This window comes from Lissotriton helveticus, chromosome 1_2, assembly GCF_964261635.1.
Source record: "Lissotriton helveticus chromosome 1_2, aLisHel1.1, whole genome shotgun sequence".
NCBI classification, from domain to species: Eukaryota; Metazoa; Chordata; class Amphibia; order Caudata; family Salamandridae; genus Lissotriton; species Lissotriton helveticus.
In genome coordinates, this window is record NC_136058.1 from 97,521,879 (window position 1) to 97,543,763 (window position 21,885).

The following is a 21,885-nucleotide window of genomic DNA, read 5'->3' on the forward strand; positions in this document are numbered from 1 at the left end:
AGGCATCATTGGTCTATTTGCCATAGATGGATGAGTAACATTACTCAATACCCTCTCCTTACAATTAACAGGGGGTTGCCTATTTAGATGGTTGTAAAAGTAGCCCAGTGGTCTAGCAACTACTTCTGTCTCCGACTGTGTAATTGCGGCCGCTCTAAGCAAGACGGTCGCAACATGTTGCGGATGTTTAAAATTAATTATCACACAATCCCCCCCACAGACTTTTTTGTATTACCTATCCAGTTGACTCTTCTGATAGAGATGATTTGATCGGAATAGCCAACTGGATAACCACAATGTAGGTTTAACCAAGAAATAGTTTTATTCCTCAAAGAATCAGCGGTCTCATGATCATTTGAGGGCTGGGAAAGGATTGGAACATTAGTTAATACCACAACATAAGGTACACAGTCGGGTGGGAGATCAACTGGGCGTCTGCATATCCTAGTAGGTACCCCATTAGGTCCCCTTGTCGTATTGGGTGGGGCTGACACCCCTGGTGCCGACACTTGCATGGGGGCTGATAGTATGGCACCCGACAATAAACTTGTTACCCCAGTATTAGATTGTTGTAAAGATCTATCTGCCTCCTGAGTCGATGTGGATAGTGGTTGCAGTGGTACTTTGGAGGGGTATTTCCTGGTAGTAATAGAGGGCGCACTAGTTGAAGCTTTAGGCTGCTCCTTATCTCTTGTGGGGGCGGTGGCTGAGCAAGTTGTCTTTTTAATATCGGCTAAAGACTTTTCTAGGTTATCAGCATGCTTATCCACCACACCCCTTAGCCTAGCTATTTCCTCCTGAAGATCTCCTATTTTGTTTAACAGGGGCTCTACCACCATATTAAGTTTACTTAGAATATTACTCGTTAGTAAATCAATTTGGTCAGGCTTAATGGAAACATATTTATCTTGGCTCGGAGTTCCTATGTCCTCGGTATACTCCAAATGTATGGTGTCTTTTTTCTTTCTTGTGATATGACTACCTCGCTTAGGGACCGTTTTTCAACAGGCTCGCATAAATTTGGAGGCCCTACCAGATTGCTGAGGAGTTCCCCCAGCATTATCACATGGGTCATCTTCCCCCCTTATCGACGTGTCTGGAACCATAGTTAGATCAACATTAGTACTATTATCAAACTCTACTGGGACATTCATCTCATTAACAATATTGTCTGAGTTGATATAGTTGTTTACATCTACAGATGAGTTCGATGGGTGGTCTGCAATAGTACTTTTTCCCAGTGATTTCCTTCTATCACAGTTAATTCTGGAGACCACTTTCAATAGGTAGTTATCCGGTAATGTACTTTGGACTGACATTTTCAGGGCTTGGTCTGAAGTCTTAATAAATGTTACTTAAAAACAGGGGGACCAAATGAAGTTTCCACGATGTGTAGGTCAATTGTACTCACAGTTGGAGCCAAGGGGGGTGGCCCTGCCCGGCCTCCTCCGGCCCCTGACGGCCACAGACGGCCCCGCCCTTGTCCTGGGCTTAGCCCGGCGTCCCGCTCGCCTCCCGCGAGGCTGATGTGCTAGCGTCTTAAAGCACCTCCTGGCGCTCCCCAGCCGTCACTGCCCGCGCCGCCGCTGAGGCTGCCGGTCTTTGTGGTCCCGGCGCGGCTATGGCGGTGGCGCTGGTATCAAGGGAAGAGGCTCTGGACGGTGGTGTTCTCTCGCTGGACTCTTGGCGGTGGATTCAGCACACCACAACACCCCCCACGCCAGGTAAAACTCCCCAACGCTCAGCCGAGGTGCTAGCGTCTTAAAGCACCTCCTGGCGCTCCCCAGCCGTCTCTGCCCCGCGCCGCCGCTGAGGCTGCCGGTCTTTGTGGTCCCGGCGCGGCTATGGCGGTGGCGCTGGTATCAAGGGAAGAGGCTCTGGACGGTGGCGTTCTCTCGCTGGACTCTTGGCGGTGGATTCAGCACACCACACCACAACACCCCCCACGCCAGGTAAAACTCCCCAACGCTCAGCCGAGGTGCTAGCGTCTTAAAGCACCTCCTGGCGCTCCCCAGCCGTCACTGCCCCGCGCCGCCGCTGAGGCTGCCGGTCTTTGTGGTCCCGGCGCGGCTATGGCGGTGGCGCTGGTATCAAGGGAAGAGGCTCTGGACGGTGGCGTTCTCTCGCTGGACTCTTGGCGGTGGATTCAGCACACCACAACACCCCCCACGCCAGGTAAAACTCCCCACTCAAACTGCTTAAGGGAGGGGTTGATGACTCCCCTGAATTTACCACGGGCAGAGACTTACAACACCGGATAATTCGTTCCACATGGCTCCATGTTTCCTCGAAGACTGGGGTCAGATATGATGTGTTACATGTAATGTGTTCTGGCCTATTCCCAAGGTTCACCGGTGTCCCATGTGTGACTTGAATACTAAACCCAGAGGGGAAAAAACGGCAAATTCTGAATTCAGCAATAGAGTGTTAAAAAGTAGACATCGATATTTATTAACCAGATGCCATCTTTAACTTCTGTGGTATGATAAGAAAATATAGCTTGGTGTGAGTTTAGCAACATTACCTGCAGTAGAATCTAGCTTCCATGCTGTTTGAAAATACCTCCTTCGGTACCCGTCTTACTTAAGGGGGGCGGAGGGGGTTGATTCAGCATCCTCAGGAGTCCTTACTCTCAAACTATTCAACAGTACTAAAGGATACTTTGTAACACTGTAGCATGTTCAGGTTGCAGAAATCAAAGGCGTGAACTGCTACGTACACAAACCAACCATGGCTACAATTAGTTACACTTCAGATTATTTTGAAATCACAGGCAGGCTTCACGTCTACATACTCAGAATGGACGAACCGAGTTCTGACAGCGACTTCCAACTTCACAAGCTCCTGTTCCCACATCCCAGCCATGGGGTTATTTGTTTTAGGGAGTAATACATTTTATTTTGTTCAAACTTTAAAAAGACATGAAAAATGTAATTTCAATCCTGATGAAACCAGTGTCCGATCCTCTGTGTTTGAGAAAAAGCCACTGAGAGGTTTCTCAAACTCACAACACAGTCATTTGTTCACCAAACTGGTCACAGAACCCACGCACAAAGCCAGATATACTCTTGACCCAATCTTCACCTGCAACAATGGAATCAAATTCTGTCACGCCACAGAACTCACATGGACCAATCATGCCATTGTCCACTTCACCATCTCCAACGCTCACCACACCATCACCAAGCATCACAGTTCCTCCTACCGCAGCGGAGGCAAGGTAACCAAAACACAGTGGACAAAGGCGCGCCACCCAACACGAAGCCTCAGATCATGACTAACCCTGGGCGAAGCACTATGCTCCGCTCGCAGAGTTTGCGAAGTTTTTGCAACTTCGCACTACGCGAGCGGCACGTAGCACAGTGCGAACATGCGTAGTGCAGCGTAGCGTAGTGCAGCGCTCATTTTTTGCTTGTTCGCGGTCCTGAACGTCATGTTCGCGACCGCGAGCAAGCAAAATGACATCCCGGCGAGATTCTCAACGCGAGGTCAGGTTTCTCATTGTGAGTGGTTGCGCATGCTCGCGACCGCTCTCAATGAGAAACTACCTGTTCGCGTTGAGAAAGCTGCCGCTCGAGTAATAATCTCCTCGAGCAGCAGAAAACTACAGCTCGCACTGTGCAAGATGCAGTTTTCAATGCTTGCACAGTGCCGGATGCTTGTTCGCACTGTGCAATCATTGAAAACGCATCTTGCACAGTGCGAACATGCTACTACGCAGCTCGCGTAGTGCTACGTGAAGTTCGCGTAGTGCGAAGTGCACTTCGCGTAGCGCTACTCCGCGAACTACGCCCACCCTTAATCATGACCAGGCTGTCCACATTTTTCCGATTGAATCACGGAATGCGCAAACAGGGAGACCCCAAAGAAACCAGCAAAATCCTACAAAACTTCTAAACAAGCCAGCTGGTACAGCACAGAACCACCAAGCACCACTGCTACCAACTCGAGAACCGATGGTGCGCCACAAAGAACCCCATCGACAGAGCCATTCACAAAGCAGCCCTCAGCAACAACCACCAGTGTACCAAAGAAGCCAAGAGAGAATCCATCACAGACCGCCTCAACACAGCAGCCAACCACACAATAGAACTCTTCAAAATAGTCAAAGAATTCTCCAATCAAACAGCCACAGAGAACTCCATTCATCCCTCCCAAGAACTCTGCAACACCCTCGGGGACTACTTCCACAACAAGATCACCACCAGCTACAACAAATTGGACCCTCAACCCACTGATCTGAACCTTAACAGCCCCAACCAACCAGAATACACCAGACGAATGGCCACCACCTGGTCCCCGCTCACTACTCAGGCCAACTGAGCCATCATGTCATCCATCCACTCAGGGGCACCCACCGACCCCTGCCCCCACCCTCCCTTCAGCCTCTGAACCAACCCAATCAGCCCTGAACTAACCAGCCTAATCAATACCTCCATTACCACAGCAGTCTTCCTGGATAGTTGGAAAGTCAGACCCTTCCAAAAGAAACCCTTCACCGACCCCAGCGAGCTCAATTACCCTCCGAACTCCCTACTCCCTTACCCAGTTAAAATACTCAAGAAGGCCATCAACCAATAGCTCACCGGCTACCTGAAACAAAACCACTTACTTGACGCCTCCCAATCAGGATTCTGTGCCAACCACAGAACCGAGACCACTCTGATCGCCACCACAGACTACATCAGAACCCTCCTCGACCATGAAGAGACAATGGCCCGGATCCTCTTCGACCTCTTGGCAGATTAAACACCATCTCCCACCACACTCATCAAAAGATTCTTCAACATTGGCATAAGACAACGGCCTAAAGTGGAACCTCCTTCCTTACAGGATGCACACAGAGCATCCGGTTACCTCCCTTTACCTCCGAACCCAAGGATATCATATGCAGCATACCCCAAGAATCATCCCTCAGCCCCACCTTCTTTAATACCTACATGACCCCCCCACCCTTGCTGACATCTCCAGATCCTATGGCCTCAACATAATTTCATTGCAGACGACACTTATCCTCTCGCTTTTTGAAGACCCCGCCTCTGCCAGAACCAATTATGCAACGCCATGACCAACGTAGCCAACTGGATGAGGGATAACTGCCTTACACTCAACTGCGACAAGACAGAAATACTGATCTTCGAGAACACTTCCATTTAGAACCACAACTGGGGGGCAACAGAACTCAGACTAACACCCATACCGATAGATCACATGCACAAACTTGACATCCTCAACCGTGAACTGACCATGAAATGGTATGTCCACGCAGTCGCCTCCTCCTGCTTCCACACGCGGCATAAAATTTACTGATTGATCCCTACTGACACCAACAAAGCTGTCACTTAGGTCCTCATCACCATCCGCCTTGACTACAGCAACGCTCTCTAAGCCGGCATCGCTACCAAGCTCCTCAGATGACTTCAGACCATGCAGAATGCAGCAGTCAGACTCATCCTGGACCTCTCGAAAAGGAGGCACATCACCCTCCACCTCAAACACCACCACTAGCTCTCCAAACAGAAGAGATATAATTGAAAATCCTCACACACACCCCTACAAAAGCTCTAAACAATCAAGGACCAACCTACATCAACCACCCAGACAACCGTGTTCCTCTGCACTAGCCCAAATGCACACCTCCCACATCCGTTAAAGCTGCAACAGTGAGCACTCCTCCTACATTGCCACCAAGACCTGGAACAGCCTGCCCCTCCATCTTTGAACAACACCCTGAGAGACCTGCATTGCTCCCCGTCAACAAGCGAGACCTGCACTGGCTCCCCGTCAACAAGAGGATACCCTTCAAGCTCCTCACCCACAACACCGGACCTGCATACCTCAACAGCAGACTCAGCTTCTACACCCCCACCCACCATCTCCGCTCCACCGGCCGTGCCCTGGCCACAGTCCCCCGCACCCAAAGAGCGACTTTCAGTGGCAGATCGATCTCCCACCTTGCAGACAAGACCTACAACACCCTCCCCATCCACCTACGTCAGACCCAAGACCTGCTGTCCTTCAAAAGACTCCTCAAGACATGGCTCTTCGAGCAGTAGCAGCACCCCCATCCCTCAGCGCCCTGAGACCCTCACGGGTAAGTAGTGCACTTTACAAATGCTGTGATTGATTCACAACTAAGCAGTTTCATGCCTGAGAAGTGCAAAACTAGTAATTTCAGTCAAACGGGTAACCTGCTAAAACCGTATTAAAGAGTGTCCCATTTACAGGAGGGGCCACAGATGATTGTGCAGCCCCTTCCGTAATACAAAAACGCTGGCACGCATGTATTGCCAGTGCTATATTCAGAGGAAATTTCCTCAATTGCATGGGATGTAACCCCATGCAAACAAGGTATCGTTTTGGCCCTCAGCCCATGCATATAATGGATGTGGGCACAGAGGCAAACAGACACAATATGTGAAACAAAAGCAATCATCCAGACTAACAGAATGCTCCAGCCATTGTCTGGTTTTGCAACACTTTGAACCTAATGCTCCATAAAGTGCATTTGCTTCTCTCGGGTCGTGTCATGCCTTCTTATGTTTGTTTGTAAAGCGCATTTCCACCCATGAGGGTTTCCTCGCACTGAGCTAGTGTAAGATTAGCCAAACCTAGGGCCTAATGTGGTTACTCGAAAAGCCTGGTCTTCAGCTTCTTGTGGAATTCAGGAAATTAAGAGGGGCTTGGATGAGTAACAGCACATAATTTCATGCTTTAACCCCTTCCATGCTCATGACGAGCTCAGCTCGTCATGAGGTATACCTCTAGGGTGCTCATGACGACCGGAGCTCGTCATGACCACACCCATTATCATTATGGCCCAGCACAGGAGGAAAATATCTCAAGCAGCCAAGGTGTTAAGAGCAAGCTCAACTACCAGATCTAGTTTTCCATATGCGTAGGTTATGAGTAGGGCTCCCGGTTTTCCGTTTAAACGGATTTTTACATATAAATACAGACGGAAAACAATGTTTCCTTTGCCTGTATTTATATGTAAAAACGGCAAAATACTAGTGCATTTTGCTGGGCTGCCCTTCTTCATCCCAGAGTTGAATTCAGCATCTGTTAAGTGTCTTTCTGGGGCCTCAGGGGACAGATTAATGGTGCGTAACGCCAGAAGGCTCAGTGTCAGCCCCCTTCCCCCCCAACCCCCCTCGTGTGTGTCAGCCCGAGAGAGTTTCCCCGGGCGCACACACACAGCGCACCCGAGTACTCCAGTACTCCACAGGTCTTTAAAACGCCATTTATTTTCTAACAAGGCTTTGTTGTGTTTTCTCACCCCTTCGTCCCTGCATCTCCGCTCTGCATATTGCCAGGAGAATCAGCCCCCCCAGTAGCCCCCACCCCGAAATTTGACTCTAGTTGAGCCTCTGTGTCAGGTAGTATGTGTCCGCGCTGCTTAGATTTGAAAGCGTTATCAGAAGCTTGGCACTGTTTGGCGGTAATAGTCATCGTTTAGAAAGGTGATACAGATAAGTGACATTAGACATTAGCATATGCATGACACAGAAGGTCAGGAAAGCACGCAACTCTTTAAACTAGCAAGGCGCGGTTATATAATAGTAAATAATCGAAGGCTCATTCAAAATCGAAAAGTTGGAGAACCGTATAGAACACTTAATGAATGACAAAGAAACCGATTAATTGAATTATAAAATGCATTTTACACATTTTAAATGCAATACAACATTAGTACGAAACGTAACCTTAGTCTACCAAAACATGTACAATAGCTTTAAGATAGCATCCTAATGTACACATTTTATTTTTCTCTCGTCTATAAAGACTCACGTATTCAGCTGCCCTGTCCCTCAGATGAAAGTAGTAGGAGCTCTTGCATAGGCATGCTCCTAGGCAATGCATCAGGCGCGCGCACTCTAACAAATTCAGTCCGAAGGCACCCACAGCCTCCACACCTTAAGGCACCCTGTACCCCCTCATTACCATTGGAGTAGTGGTGACAGAGAAGATTTCACCACTTGGAGGCATCTTGCTCAGTGGACCCATCCTGCCAAAATGGGACAGCTGTAGGACCCATGGCCACCCACCCTGCCTGACGTCCAGCGGCCACGCTGCTCGTAATTGCAGAGATGGAGGTGGCAGCGGAGACTTGGCTGAGACCTTCCCTCCAAGACCATCTTATCCTTTTCCTTTGTTGTTTTGTTATGCATGTTCTCATTTGATTTCGCTCTCATGCCTGTTTGTCGTCTGTTAATGTTTTGCCATTTTGACTGTTTCAGTCTTCTATCTGTATGTAAAAGAAGCTGTAGGGCTCTCTTCAATGTCTGCACTCCTTCACCCTCAACCCCCACATTATTTTGGGAAGTAGTTGTAGAGGTAATACCGTTAATGAGACATTCTCCATGTGTGTCTCGGTATAGGGCTGTGTATTGTGGCAAAGGGCAAAGTCTCCCATGGGTCTTGCGTTGCTGGCCTTCTGTAGAATCCCTTCTAAATATAAAAATGGCTGCCTACGTGCAGCTCTCATTTAAGATGTGTGTGTGTGTGTGTGTGTGTGTGTGTGTGCGCAGTTGATTATACCTATGTGCCTGGCTGTGGGGAGAGATGTATTTCACTTACCACATCAGCTATTAAAATAAGAACTGGGGACATTTTAGCCGCCCTTCCAGCACACTGCTGCTCCTCCTCTTTCCTCACTGTTATCATGGGGTAGGGTAGCCTTGATGGATAGCGCAAGCATGCAAGGATCCCTGGAGCAGGTAGACCAGATTAGTTGTGGACGAGCAGTTTCAGTTCCATTTCTCCACAGAAATCTTGGAATGCATTACTTTTGAAATTCAAATAGTGTTAGTTGCATAGTTATTCAAACTATTATAAGTATATTCAAATATTGATTTTCCTCTGATGCATACTGCTCCTATTCTAGATGTCCTGGGTGTAACACTGGAAGCCAGTAAAAAGCGATTTGTGAGTTTAATTTGCCCATCTTGATTCAGATTGTGGTTGGTGGAACTTTCCCAAAGAGGGCACATATGTATACAGAAATGGTGCTGCTTAGAGGAAATGGCTGTACTTGTCAGTTTTTGTGTGGGAGGGAGATTGAGTACAGTTGAAACTGCATATACATATTTAGCTGCCAACCCATTCAGGAACAAAGAACCAGAGTAGGCAGACAGCAGGCACACCATACCTTTAAATAAAAGTGTGCCAAGGCCCCACCCACCCTTCTCTACCCAAATAACTGAATAACATAACTACTCAAACTACTTAATATTTTACTATTCTCATTTTCAACACTAATCCTTTATGGGTTCCAGAGTGGCGTGCTACTCGCCAGAAAAGCACTTCAACATCCATCAGGGGAACAAGTGCTATATGAATGCAAACCTTTCTTCCCCCTTTTATCCCTCCGCTATCCTTCTCTCTCCAAATAACTGACTCATATCCACCACTGAAATTACTTTAATATTTCACCATATTAATTCACCTCTAATCCTTTATGGGCTTCTGCGGCCTGCTGGCTTGTGGTGTCCCTTTTGCATTGTGATCAGTGTGTGTTGAGTTCGTTGCCATTTAGTTTGTTTCCTCGGCTCTTGTGTCGGTGTACAAGCAGTTGCACATGTGTTTTTGGGGACTGAAATAAATGTGGAAAAATACTAGTTGTAGCGTCATCTTTTGCTTGTGGCAAAAATAAATGCGGATAAATACAGAAAAAAAGCCCAAAAAATAAATATGGATAAATACAGACGGAAATGGCAAAAAAATAAATACCATGAAACCGGGAGCCCTAGTTATGAGCAAGTAGGAGTCTAGCCGGGTGGAGAAATCTTTAAGGTTTGTGAAAGCAGATGAGAATGTGGAGGTATGCAGAGCCAGAGTGCCTTAACATTTTGCGTGAAAAGCCCCTATAGGCGACTACAAATCAGGTGAACAACCCCTCCCTTCACCCACTCTTGGCCCACTCTTCTCTTTCTCTTGTATAGTTGCTCTTCTCTTGCACACTTTGATAATTGAACCAATTAGTGTATGCCAGTTTCCACCCAGCTCTAGCATACGGACCACTCATTCATGTTGCTACCCCATGTTCTACCTACAGTTGACCCGTAACCACCACCTCCACTATTATTAAAGTGACCTGTAAATCAACATCTTATGTAATGCAATGTCATTCTTTAATGTACTACTGTAACATAATGGAACTTATTACTGTAAGGTACTGTAATCTATTTTTGTCCTACAATGAAATTGTAAACTGCTATATATCTTACATAGTGACAGATGCTTGCATACTACAAGGTATCTGCTCATTGCTTATCTGCTCCTATGCTCCTCTCATATATACGTCGACAATAAAATGTTTAAACACAACAAAAATAAAGTTGGTTGAGAAGTTTGAAATGTGATCATTTGGGATGGGTAGCCAGTGTAGCTCCTCGAGGTAAGTGGAGATGTGAGAGTGTCGTGGGAGGTTGGGAGTGATTCTGGCTGCCGAGTTCTGGATGTTCTTCAGCCTCCCGATTAGATGCTGGTTTATCCCAGCATAGAGGGTGTTCTTGTAATCTAAGTTGCTGGTGGCAAGAGTGTGAATGATGATGTTCCGCATGTTTACTAGGAGTCATTAGTAAATCTTCCTCAGCATCTTCAGTATGTGGAAGCATAATGCACTGATGGTGCTGACTCGGGCTGTGATGTTGAGTTTGCAGTAAAAGATTATCTGAAGGTTGTTAGATAGGGTTTAGTTCTGTGGTAAATCTAGATAATTGGCATTAATGCCACCATGTGTATATCATTCCACATTGGTAGCAACCCTTATTGAAATTATTCATGATCAGTCCCAGTGTGAGTAGATGTGGTTAGACAAACAGTATGACCATGGCCACTGAAATTTTGTGGTACGGGAGGACCAACTTATGGAGAGTTGGCTAAATTATGTAGCAAGAAAAGGCAAATTATGTGGTGTAATGCAGAGACAGTTTGAGATAGTATTACTTTATATTTTTTTCTTTTACTCTTGTTAACATTATCTGGGCCTTATACAGTAGATGAAAGATTATGTAGCAAATTCAGCAAATCCAGAATTGTGCAGAAAACAACCACTGCCATAACATTGCATAATTCCAGTGGTGTTGACTATAACCCGAGAATGTGCAATGCATTGTAACAAGATACCAGAATAGGAAATGTTCACATTTGTAACTCTGCCATACCAGTGAGAACAAATGCAGCCCTACATAATATCTTATTTGAAATAAGTTATTTACTTCACCTCAACATTTGGCAGAAAACAGACAGACCCGCATAGAGCTGGATTCAAAAGGTAATCTTAAACTTGTGTAAGTTTATTAGTTTTTGGTACTCAAAACTACAAGTTGAATTTTAAGAATAGTAATTTTACAATTGTGGAAAAAGTTAGGCCTCTCCTATCTTTTTATGTGTGGAGCTCTCGACCCAGAATGTGGCATCTTTGGAGTCTGAAAATTACTGTTACCACAAATAAACTTGTAGTTTGTGAATACAAACAAAAAAGGGAACTTACACAAAAGTATACGTTTACCTTTGTAAATCAGGCCCTTCCTCTATTAAGCATTGTTATTTCACATTAATTCTTTGGGGACATTTACGATTTCCTCACCCTGGGGGCTGCTTGTCCAATGAGGCATGCACTGCTACTATCTGAATAGTATAATGCATGCCCCATCCTACAGTACATTATTGCATGCATCTTACACACGCTAAAATACATAAGCACTCTACACAGACCATAGTTGAGGTGCAGAAGGCCACTCACAGGCCTTAGCCCTGGTGTAGCCCAGGCCTTAGCCACTGTACCCGCAGCATCATTGGCAGGTAAACCTCTGCCCCTACTCTCCCAAGTAGAGATGGAGGACCCACAGAAAGTTTGATGTGGTGCTTGTGCCTGAAGTCTGGCTCAGCTTGAGGTGCTCTTGAAACTGTGAGCCCATAACAAGCAGAGCTTGCATGTACCTTCTGCCTGCCACCCTCAATCTGCCCAGGGTGTGGCATTACAGCAAGAGCTTCCTACTTTTTAACTGGAAAAGCTACGTTCATTGGCTCAACATCCTGTGATTCTGGGTAAATCTGCAGAGCTTAAAAGAAATTAATGTGACCTTGTATAATGTAAATGGTGTTTGTGTAAAGCGCTTCAACACCTCTAGGTCGAGCTTGCAGTAAATAGAAACTTTAGCAAACTGCACAAAGAGATACAAAAAAAGCATACACATAAAAAGAAGAGACAAATAGCTAGTCATTCAGTGAAACCGAAACCTGGATAAATTGCAGCTTCCCTGCTTAAATTGTGTGATCTTCAGCAAAAACGTATTTCACCAAAACTCTTTTTTCTCCATATTTGTGCATGAAAGCATGTTCAAATACATGAATCCGAAAACCAACTATACAAAAACCTATTGTGTTTCATTTGATAGCCTAATGTTGCTTTATAATATTCTGGGCCACATTCAGGGTCCACGAGACAACCGTCTTGCCTGTTGGTTCACTAATGGCACGGCCACCAGTGTGAGGGTGGGGCCAGGAATGACTAAGCTCATGTCTAAAAATGATCACTTTTAATAAGTACTTCTCAGTGCAGAACTATATTGTGCCCAATTAAGGTCAAAGCTTCCATGTGTTCAAAAAATGTTTTGGAATTTTGAAGAGACTATCATATTTCACGTGATGTTTGTTGTATGTTTTACATAAACCATTTCAGGGCTCAGCTCATGCATGGGCTCTAAAAGCCAAGCCAGAGTCTCAACTCTGCTCAGGGGCTCTCCCTGTTAATTTGCCGACTCACCCACCTCTACCCCCTAAATACACCGCCCAATTTCAGTTTTAAAGACAGTGAAAAAAACAATACAACGTTCCAAGGTTGAGAGGGAGGAAGCAATTAACAGGTGCCTTCTCCGTGGCCTCTTTTGTTGTGACTCGGTGGGCCAATGGTCATGTTTGGGTGGGGCTTGCCTCCCTGGCATCCCTGCTAGAAGCAGGAGTTTTTAGAGAGGACCATAGTTTGCGTCATCAAGAAGGGAATTTCTTGAAATTGTAAATTCGAAGAGGAGGTATTCATTGCATTGTGGTACATGCAGAGCTCTACCTGTGAAATTCAAATAAGGTTAGGATCAGGATTGCTGGGCCTAGTTGTTCTGCCCAATTGTTGCCTATTGTGTTGTAGCAACACAATAGAACCCAATAGGTCTGCAACTCACTCTTTTCCTTATGCGAATTACTCCCGATAGTCTAGAACTTTTTAAAATGTATTTTCTGATTTAGCTCCATCAGTCTTCCTATATACACACATAAGATACATCTGTGGGATTTCTACATTTTCTAAGTTGAAGACTAGTTCAAGCAGTGCTGCCAAGTAGGTTCATAGAGTGTATTACTATTAATATTCTACAGCTATCAGTGCTTATGAGTATATTGCAAGTTTTAGTATGGATTATGTGTGGTGCTGCCACTTTGGATAATCGTATTTCATGCTCTGTTTCTGTCATTCACAAGTGTATGTATAATCAACATTTCCAAATACAAGGTCCATTTTTCAAAATTCTGTGTTAACGAGGCCAGACATGAGGCATCCGCCCACCAACTGCAACAGAGTTGATTCATGTACTAACGTATGTCCTAACGTATGTCCTGCAAAAAATTAGTTGTACAATATGCTGGTAAATATGGCATAAGTAGAACAATAGCTACAAAATTGTGCATAAGTAGCGCCATTTTTTAATGCTTAATTTGGTGGTGGACAACCAAATATTTTGTACGCTGTCTTTTTTGGACTGATTAGGTTGAACTAATGGAAGAGGTGTTCTAGAATGCACAATTGGGTGTGGCTTCTCCTAGAAACTCGAACGTTAAATTCTGCATCTTACATGGTCTAAGGACTTGATATGTAATGAAGCAAAGCAACATTTGTTATTAATCCTTCTAAAAGTTCTTGAGGGAGTTGTTAAATCTTGTTTTACTGCCCAATGACCTGAACAATGCCTTACTGATCACGTGTCTTTAAGAAAAGCCATCCTATATCATATATTGTACCAGAAGAGCAGTGCTTAATTTGAGCCCGTGGTTTCTGGTCCTCGCCACCTGCCTTTAATTGCCAGCACAACACTTATGACAGTCTGCCACATGATGGGGCTGCAGGTCTAGTTTAGAGACTAGCACAACAGCAGTTGTTTATTAATTCAATATGCATTAAAAATGACCGATACCCGACGCCCAAGCCATTCTTATAGGCTTGGGCCTTGAATAATCAATTGCAGGAGTGTGATGGCAGTAGTTGTGCTAGTACTATCTTTGGCAGTGGCAATGAATGGTGCAAGCTGCAGTGACCTCTTGAAGAGGGCTACAACACTTTTTTTCCCAAATACTGCAGAAGAGTGAATGAAGTACCCACAAGTGATTTTGATTCAGCTCTGAAGATGGCTCCGCCCACCCGTTTACGTGTTAGCGCTTTCCCCAAACTTTGGGTCTAGTTGCGCCCCTGGTCTTAAGAATTAACATTCCAGCAATCCCAAATGACAAGGCATTTATACTAGTTAAATTATGTGGCCAAGCAGCCATTCACTGAAATAGAGTCCAGGTGTAAGATGGTGTGTGGTTGGGCAGCCACAAGATCATATCTCTTAGAACATGCACATCAAGTGTGTCCTATTTGACACTGGTGCATTGGAGACAGGAGAAGAAAGTTAAATAAAAATATACCCAAGGTTCACACGGGGTGTGGAAAACGCCCATGTCACAGGCACAGTTGGAGGGAAAGGGGAATTAGCAAGCTGTGTCCACTTTTCCATGGGAGTGAACCATTAGGCAGACCCTCCAGGATTTGGCGGTTTGCCGCAAAATCGGCACTTTTGTAAAAATGCCGCAATTTTTACAAAAGTGACCGCGAAATCACTTCTGTGAATGCAGTTCGCTTTTCTGCTACAGGACACTGCCACCACAGTTTTACGTGATGTACTCAAGGCATGGGCAGGAGCCCACTGCCTACAATAAGAACATGTTTGGGGCAGAAACAACACACAAATATTAAGGCACTAATTTTTGATGTAATCATACCCACCTGCAAGCGCCCGGAGGGATGGGCTGAGCGGAGGTCAGAATGCAGAAATGAGATGCGCTAATGACGTCCACTTTTAACCTGCTTGGCTCCCACCTGCTTCTGAACTAACTTGCCATTGGCAGTCTCCAGCCCAAGCTAGGTGCTTTCTTTGACGACAGCCATGCCGCTTCTGCCTCCCATGCGCTATCCCTCCCGATCCAGTGACCTTTGGCCGGATTCCACCGAGTGACTGAACCCGTTCCAGGCCGTGGCCTGGAGGGCACTCTGGGCTGGAACCGTATCTACAGAGACATCCAGGGCGAAGGGGGTGCTTAACGACACATTGAGCTCTACAGACTGCTAGAGGAGCAAGGAGTGAGTCGGTGACCTTCTGAGCTCTGCTGGGGCAAACATTTGTCCAGGCACCAAAATTAACGAAACAAGTAGCTAAAAGAAAATGGCCCACAATTGCAAATCAGGCCCGTCTTGAACCTGTAAAGACACTCTCTATGGGAATTTGCAAGGGATGGGAGACTGCATGCATTTGTGTTTGCAGCAGGGACTGTTTTTGGCAATATCAGGGAAATCAACCATCAAAAAACAGGCCACCTAGCCATAAAACTGGCCCACAAACGGCTCCATAAACCTGCCCATACACTGATCTGTCAGATTAGCCCACAAGACACTGCACGATTGACCGATCATTGGCCAGTCCGACCCTGGATCTCTGAAGAGACTAAGAGCAGGAGGAAAGACTCGGAAATGGTCTGTGCTCCGCATGAGACCCCAAGCAAAGGTAATGTTGCAATCGTAATGTGAAGAAAACTGAAAGAGGTAGAACAGAGTAGTTAGTGGCATGGAGATAAGAATGGAGATGTTTCGAGAAAGGTGTTGCGCACAAAGAACAGAGTGAGGAAAAAAGTTTAAACGATAAGAGATGCGAAATACATTTACAGGTGAAAAAAAGAATAGGGAGGTGCTACAAAGAAAATAGAATAGTTCAAAGCGGATGGAGAGGTGTGAGACACAGAGGAAAATGGCGTACAGGGTGCAGGAAATAGAGAGGAGAGGTGGGACAGTACTGTGGAAAATCGTTTCCCAAATGTGAAAAGAGAGAAAACTGTACTTAGGAGAAGGTGAGAGAGATACTAAAGAGCAGGGGAGAAAATGAGGACCAGATATAGGCAGAAAGTGAAAAGAGATGGAGAAGAGGCGAGAGAGAAAACCACCTTCTCGTTTAGAGGGCCGTGGTTCTGCTAAAACAGTAGTTTATTCATATTTCTACACATTTTAGTATGACACATGTCCAGTTAATACTACCTTCATTCATGGAATTACCACACATGGTTTTGGTTGGGGAGCAAAAAGGTGAGGAAAACCAAAAAGCAAGAAATGTGGTGCAGTGTCCTATTATATTGTACGGCATGCTATTTCCTATTTATTTGTGCAAAACGCTAAGGCCATCATAGGTCAGAAATTGGAAACTCTCCAATCTAGGTGGGTTTCCTGCTGCCCGACTCAAGTTTCCCGCACCTCATTCACCCCCTGGTTTCTGACAGCAGAGCCTCAATTAACTACACCATCGCAAACCTCTACTGGCAACCGGCCGCCAAAAGACAACTGGTTAAAAAGTTTCAGGAAATCTGACTTTCATTCATTTTAACTGATCAACACCGTCCCGAGTAAGAATTGTGCGTCAATATCACTCATAACCTAAAAGCGTGTTAGGGACATTACTTTTTTTTATTTTTCAGCAAGAGATTCCCGATTTGGCTTCTTCTTAACCATATCCCAGGGCGCTTCGGAGTCTTTTGAAAACCGCATGCCCTGCTCTTGAAAACAACATATGCCCGCTTAAAGCTCTGCATAACGTTCCCGTTAGAAACACAAATTAAGTCGGGTACATCGTGACCTTGAAAACAGTTACCATGGAGCAGAACAAACAGCGAATAACCTTTAGAGACGGCGAGGAGCTGAAGAAATATGCAGAAGGCAGACTGGAGCTGGAAACAGTATCTCAGGCGTCTGGCCCTTAAATGTCAGAGGGCAGGCACGGCAAGGGCGCTGAAGGTCACATCAGGGCGAGGGCGACCTCGGCCCCTGGCACCGCCGCAAGCAGCAGGGGTCGTGCCATTAGTGAGCAGAAGAGCGCCTACAGTGTTGTGCTTTCACAAGTGCAGTGAGAGTGGAGAAGTGAGGGGCGTGTCCCCGCACACAAGCGAGAAACCAGTTATTGAAAGCACGAGACTAAACATGTAAAGATAAGGAGTGGAGACTGCTGCTTCCGAGTGAAGACCCAAGTGCAGTTAATAGCGTGAGATGTCAATGTGACGAAAAGCCCCCACTAAAGTGAGGGGAGGGCCAGCCCACTTCTATGCGCTTGTGGATGACAGGTCGGAAGAGAGGGCAGTGACATTGGGAGCCCGCCTGCCTGCACGTACAGAACGAACCAGCTCTTAATGGGGGGGGGGGCTGCCCCTCCCAGGACACGCGAAGCACCTCGGTGGAGACTCTGCTACTGAGGTCACTGAGACGCACCCCCAGCACGCAAACAACACACCCACCACCATGAGCACGCAGCAGAGGGGGTTGCTCGAGCAGAGTGCCCGCTGCAGAATAACTAGCACTCCCTGCTCTGCGCAGCCGCAGTTACGAGCACACGCGCCTGCTTCCGTGCTCAGCTATAGACACATAAGGGCCGACCACAGTCAGACACAAGTGCAGGCATTTCCCAGTGACAAATATACCGTGTACTCCCCCTGTAAGGGGAATGTCAAGATCCGTCTCCCTGTGCATTCTGGTACTTGTCGTCCTGCATATACTTGATCAACAGAACTACTGACGCTTTGCACAGGAGACCTGGATATCTCTGGCACAGCGCTATGCACAGGTTCAGTTCCAAGAAGACACGCCTCAGCCTCCCATACTTCACACACGGCCAGCGACACCCCACTTTACCTTCGATAAACTGCAAGAGCGTATACAAGAGGCGCATATAAGAGGCACCATATCACGGCACAATGTCGCAAAGTGCTGGTCTAGCGCACAGTAGCACTCCCTTTGCACTGCACAGGTTCATGTAAAAACACGTGTAGTTACATTAAAGTGTTGCTTTACTTACTTGCCCGCATTTCTACAAGCGCGTGCGCGCACACACACCTTGCCAGTGGGTAGTCAATGTATCATGAGCCCTAGTGCAAGGAAGGAAATGGCCTTCTAACTGCTGTTTGAACAGTGAATTAAAGCAATACCAGGGTTGAAGTAGCCCCTATGCCCTAGTTTCCCTGCACCTGCTGCACGAATGCAAGTGACGCCCCTGTACCTTGGGCATCACCTCTCCAGCTACAAGCACTCACACTGAGGGGCCAGCACTTTAACAGCCAGTGCTCATGCATCATCGCCCACCTTTCTCTGCACGCCCAGGTGGGCGCGCGGCTCAGGTCCTCAGAAACCTACACCGCTTGTGACCGACAAGCCAGCTCTCAGCGCGCGCACTGTGCCAGCTCCGGCCCGGGCACAGCTCCCTGCCCGGCGCTGCCCGCACACACCTACCCCGTTGGCGGCCGCGATCTGCACGATGAGCTGGACGGCCTCCTTCATGAAGTAGCGGCCGTCGCCGCCCACCACCAGCACGCCGTCCTGCCGCGCCTCGGGGGCCGTGGTGGAGATGATGCTCTGGATGAAGTTCTCGGCGTAGTGGGCATTGCTCTGGAAGACGGCCACCCTCTTGCGCAGGCCGCTGGTGCCCGGCTTCTGGTCGCTGTACGGCTTGGTCTTGACGGTGGTGATTTTGGGCATGGTGGGCAGTGGTGCGGCCGCCTGGGAGGTGTCCTTACAGTGCAGGGGGTCGGTGCAATGACAGCACGGCCGCCAGCCGGGTAGCTTAACGCTTTGCTGTGCCACGCAGGCCCTCCCTCTGCCGCTCACTGGCCCGGCACGGCTGACGTGGGTACCGCCCACCAACACTTTAAAGGGACAGAAGTGACGTGTGTAAAGGGCATCCCTGCTCTCACCTAAGCAAACTGTAACCAGTGCTCCGGCCACGCCCCCTGCAGAGAGGTGCATGGAAGGAACCCCGACACGTACCCCCACGCCCAGCGTACACAGCTTCCTGCTCCTTCACATGTAGCATAGCCAGGGTTGGATTGGGATTGAAAACTGGCCCAGGCACGCAAAAAAAAAAAAAATCGGCCAACATTTGCATAATGCCTTTCCTCAAATCATTGCTTCGGCATAATCTTATGACAAGCATGTGCAATGCAATAGGTCTCGCATTAGGAAAGTTTGTGCTATTGGTATTGTAAATGACAAGATTTGTAATTATGTGTTGGTTTTGAAAATAGCGAAATTAATAGCTTTGTCATTTACAATGCCAATAGTTTTAACTTTCGCAAATGTGACACTTATAGCATTTGTAATGTAATATGCATTGTATTGATGTGACTTAGATGTATTGATATTACAAATAACAATGGCTTAATTTTTTAAAATAATTAATACTTAAATAAAAGTTATTGTAATTTATAATGGCAATTGCTTAAACTTTTGTAAATAACTTTTGTGAAGATTATGGTCAGTGTATTTTATTGTGACGAAAATCCAAGAACAGAAGTGAAATATTAACATCTTTTTGTGACATTTTTAATCAAGCTTGAAACATTGAGAGAACATATTTGAACCAGTTGTTGTTGAATGGTTGCACAGATTGATGCTGTGGTTGCGCTGAGTGATGTTGTGGTAGCGACGAGTGATGCTGTGGCATTCAGTGATGCTGTGGTAGTGCATAGTGATGTTGTGGTGCCCCTGAGTGATGCTGTGGTGGTGCAATAGATAGATAGAGTGAGTGCAATAGATAGAGTGAGGGCGATTGATCGATAGAGGGAGGGAGATAGATAGAGGGAGGGCGATTGATCGATAGAGGGAGGGAGATTGATCGATAGAGGGAGGGCGATAGATAGAGGGAGGGTAATAGATAGAGTGAGGGCGATAGATAGAGTGAGGGCGATAGATAGAGTGAGGGCGATAGATAGATAGAGTGAGGGCGATAGATAGATAGACAGATAGATAGAGTGAGGGCATTAGATAGATAGAGTGAGTGCAATAGATAGAGTGAGGGCGATTGATCGATAGAGGGAGGGAGATAGATAGAGGGAGGGCGATAGATAGATAGACAGATAGATAGAGTGAGGGCAATAGATAGAGTGAGGGCGATAGACAGATAGACAGAGTGAGGGCGATAGATAGAGTGAGGGGGATAGATAGATAGATAGATAGATAGATAGAGTGAGGGCGATAGATAGATAGATAGATAGATAGATAGATAGATAGATAGATAGATAGATAGATAGATAGATAGATAGATAGATAGATAGAGTGAGGGCGATAGAGTAAGGGTGATAGATAGATAGATAGATAGAGTGAGGGTGATAGGTAGGTAGAGGGCGATAGATAGAGTGGGGGCGATAGATAGATAGAGTGAGGGCGGTAGAGTGAGGGTGATAGATAGATAGAGTGAGGGTGATAGATAAGTAGAGGGCGATAGATAGAGTGAGGGCGATAGATAGAGTGAGAGCGATAGATATATTCACTTAAATATGTCTCAGTTATGAACATAGTGGTGGCTCGCAGCTCGGCTTATTGTTGGAATGTACGTGCATCTGCTTTTACACGTGGCCTGGCAGTGTATTTTCACACGCAGGTAACATAACCTCTTGAAAAGAAATGTAATTTGTAGTGCTTCAACAAGTAATCCTCACAGGGCAAAGAGGAGCAATTTAGTCGCAAACTGACTCCAGGTTTATTGTTATGTTGCTGCGGACGCTCAGGGGCACAGCATTGTCATCAGTATTTTGTACAGCGAAGAGTAGATCATCCGTTATATATTGGACCTTGAAGTGTCACTGGTCCTACAAACAGCCCAATACAGGCACTTCACTTTGTCTGCATGGTGTCACTTGAATCGTCTGGTGCCCTCACAAAATGCCACCAAAAGCTTGGTTTTCTGTGTAGATGAACGGCGTTAGGGGGAAGGGACACATTCCTATGAGAGTGAACTACAGTTTGAGGGTCTTCTGAGCACAAATGCCCTGACGTAGAGTATGGTCAGTGGATGGAGGCAAGAATAGAGGTGAGAGCAGCCAGTTCAGAAGCTGCTACAGGGAGAGCAGGAAGAACAGAAGGCAGAAAGGGGAAAACGACAAACCGAAAGGTTGGAACTGCTCACGGAAAAATAAACTGTAATGATGCACAATTAAATAGATCAACTGGTGTTCATGTAAAGTGCTCTGATAACTTCGTGTCGAGTTCCTGCTACATAAAACTCCCAAAAAATAAATAAATGGCAAAAATGTATTTGCAATACAACACAAAGCAAGGACGAGGCGGCATGGATAGTGAGTGCACACGGGGAACCTGACAGAAACATACAAATGGGCGACGCTGCCTCAGCATCCGTCCTGCACCACTGTGGCCTGCCGATGAGAGAAGGCAAATGCTATGTTTGTGCAGGCAGGGTGGGGGCAGGGCTGATAGTGCAGAACGGGAGGAGGGGATCCCAAAAAAGACAAGCAGTGATGGGCGACTGTCTAATGTTGAAGTCTGAGAGTACTAGTGAGCAGCGAGGTGATGTAAACAAACAGGAAATCTACTAATAATTAACATTTAGCATACCCCTTACTACTAGCAATTGAGAGGACAAGCTCTCGGCATTGCGTGGCGGGGGGGCAGGGGAGCTGGGGAGCGGCGTTCCTTTGAAGTTGGCAGGGTGGGAGGGAACGAGCATATGGGGTGTGAGCGATAACGAAAGTAAGAGGGGGAGCAGGAAGTGAGGCGGAGTGCGCGCTGGCGAAGCTTCGGAGGGGAGCGGG

The 21,885-nt window shown here is 46.6% G+C and overlaps 1 protein-coding gene across 1 annotated transcript in view; it reads right to left on the reverse strand.

Annotated features, from left to right (window-relative positions):
• Window positions 1–18,931, reverse strand: part of PGM1 (phosphoglucomutase 1) — a 312,492-nt gene extending 293,561 nt beyond the window's left edge. Inside the window, exon 1 of the mRNA XM_078669278.1 lies at window positions 18,572–18,931. Coding sequence (XP_078525404.1) covers window positions 18,572–18,817 — 246 coding nt within the window. The 5' untranslated portion in view covers window positions 18,818–18,931. The remainder of the gene's footprint in view (window positions 1–18,571) is intronic.
• Window positions 18,932–21,885: the final 2,954 nt, after the last annotated feature.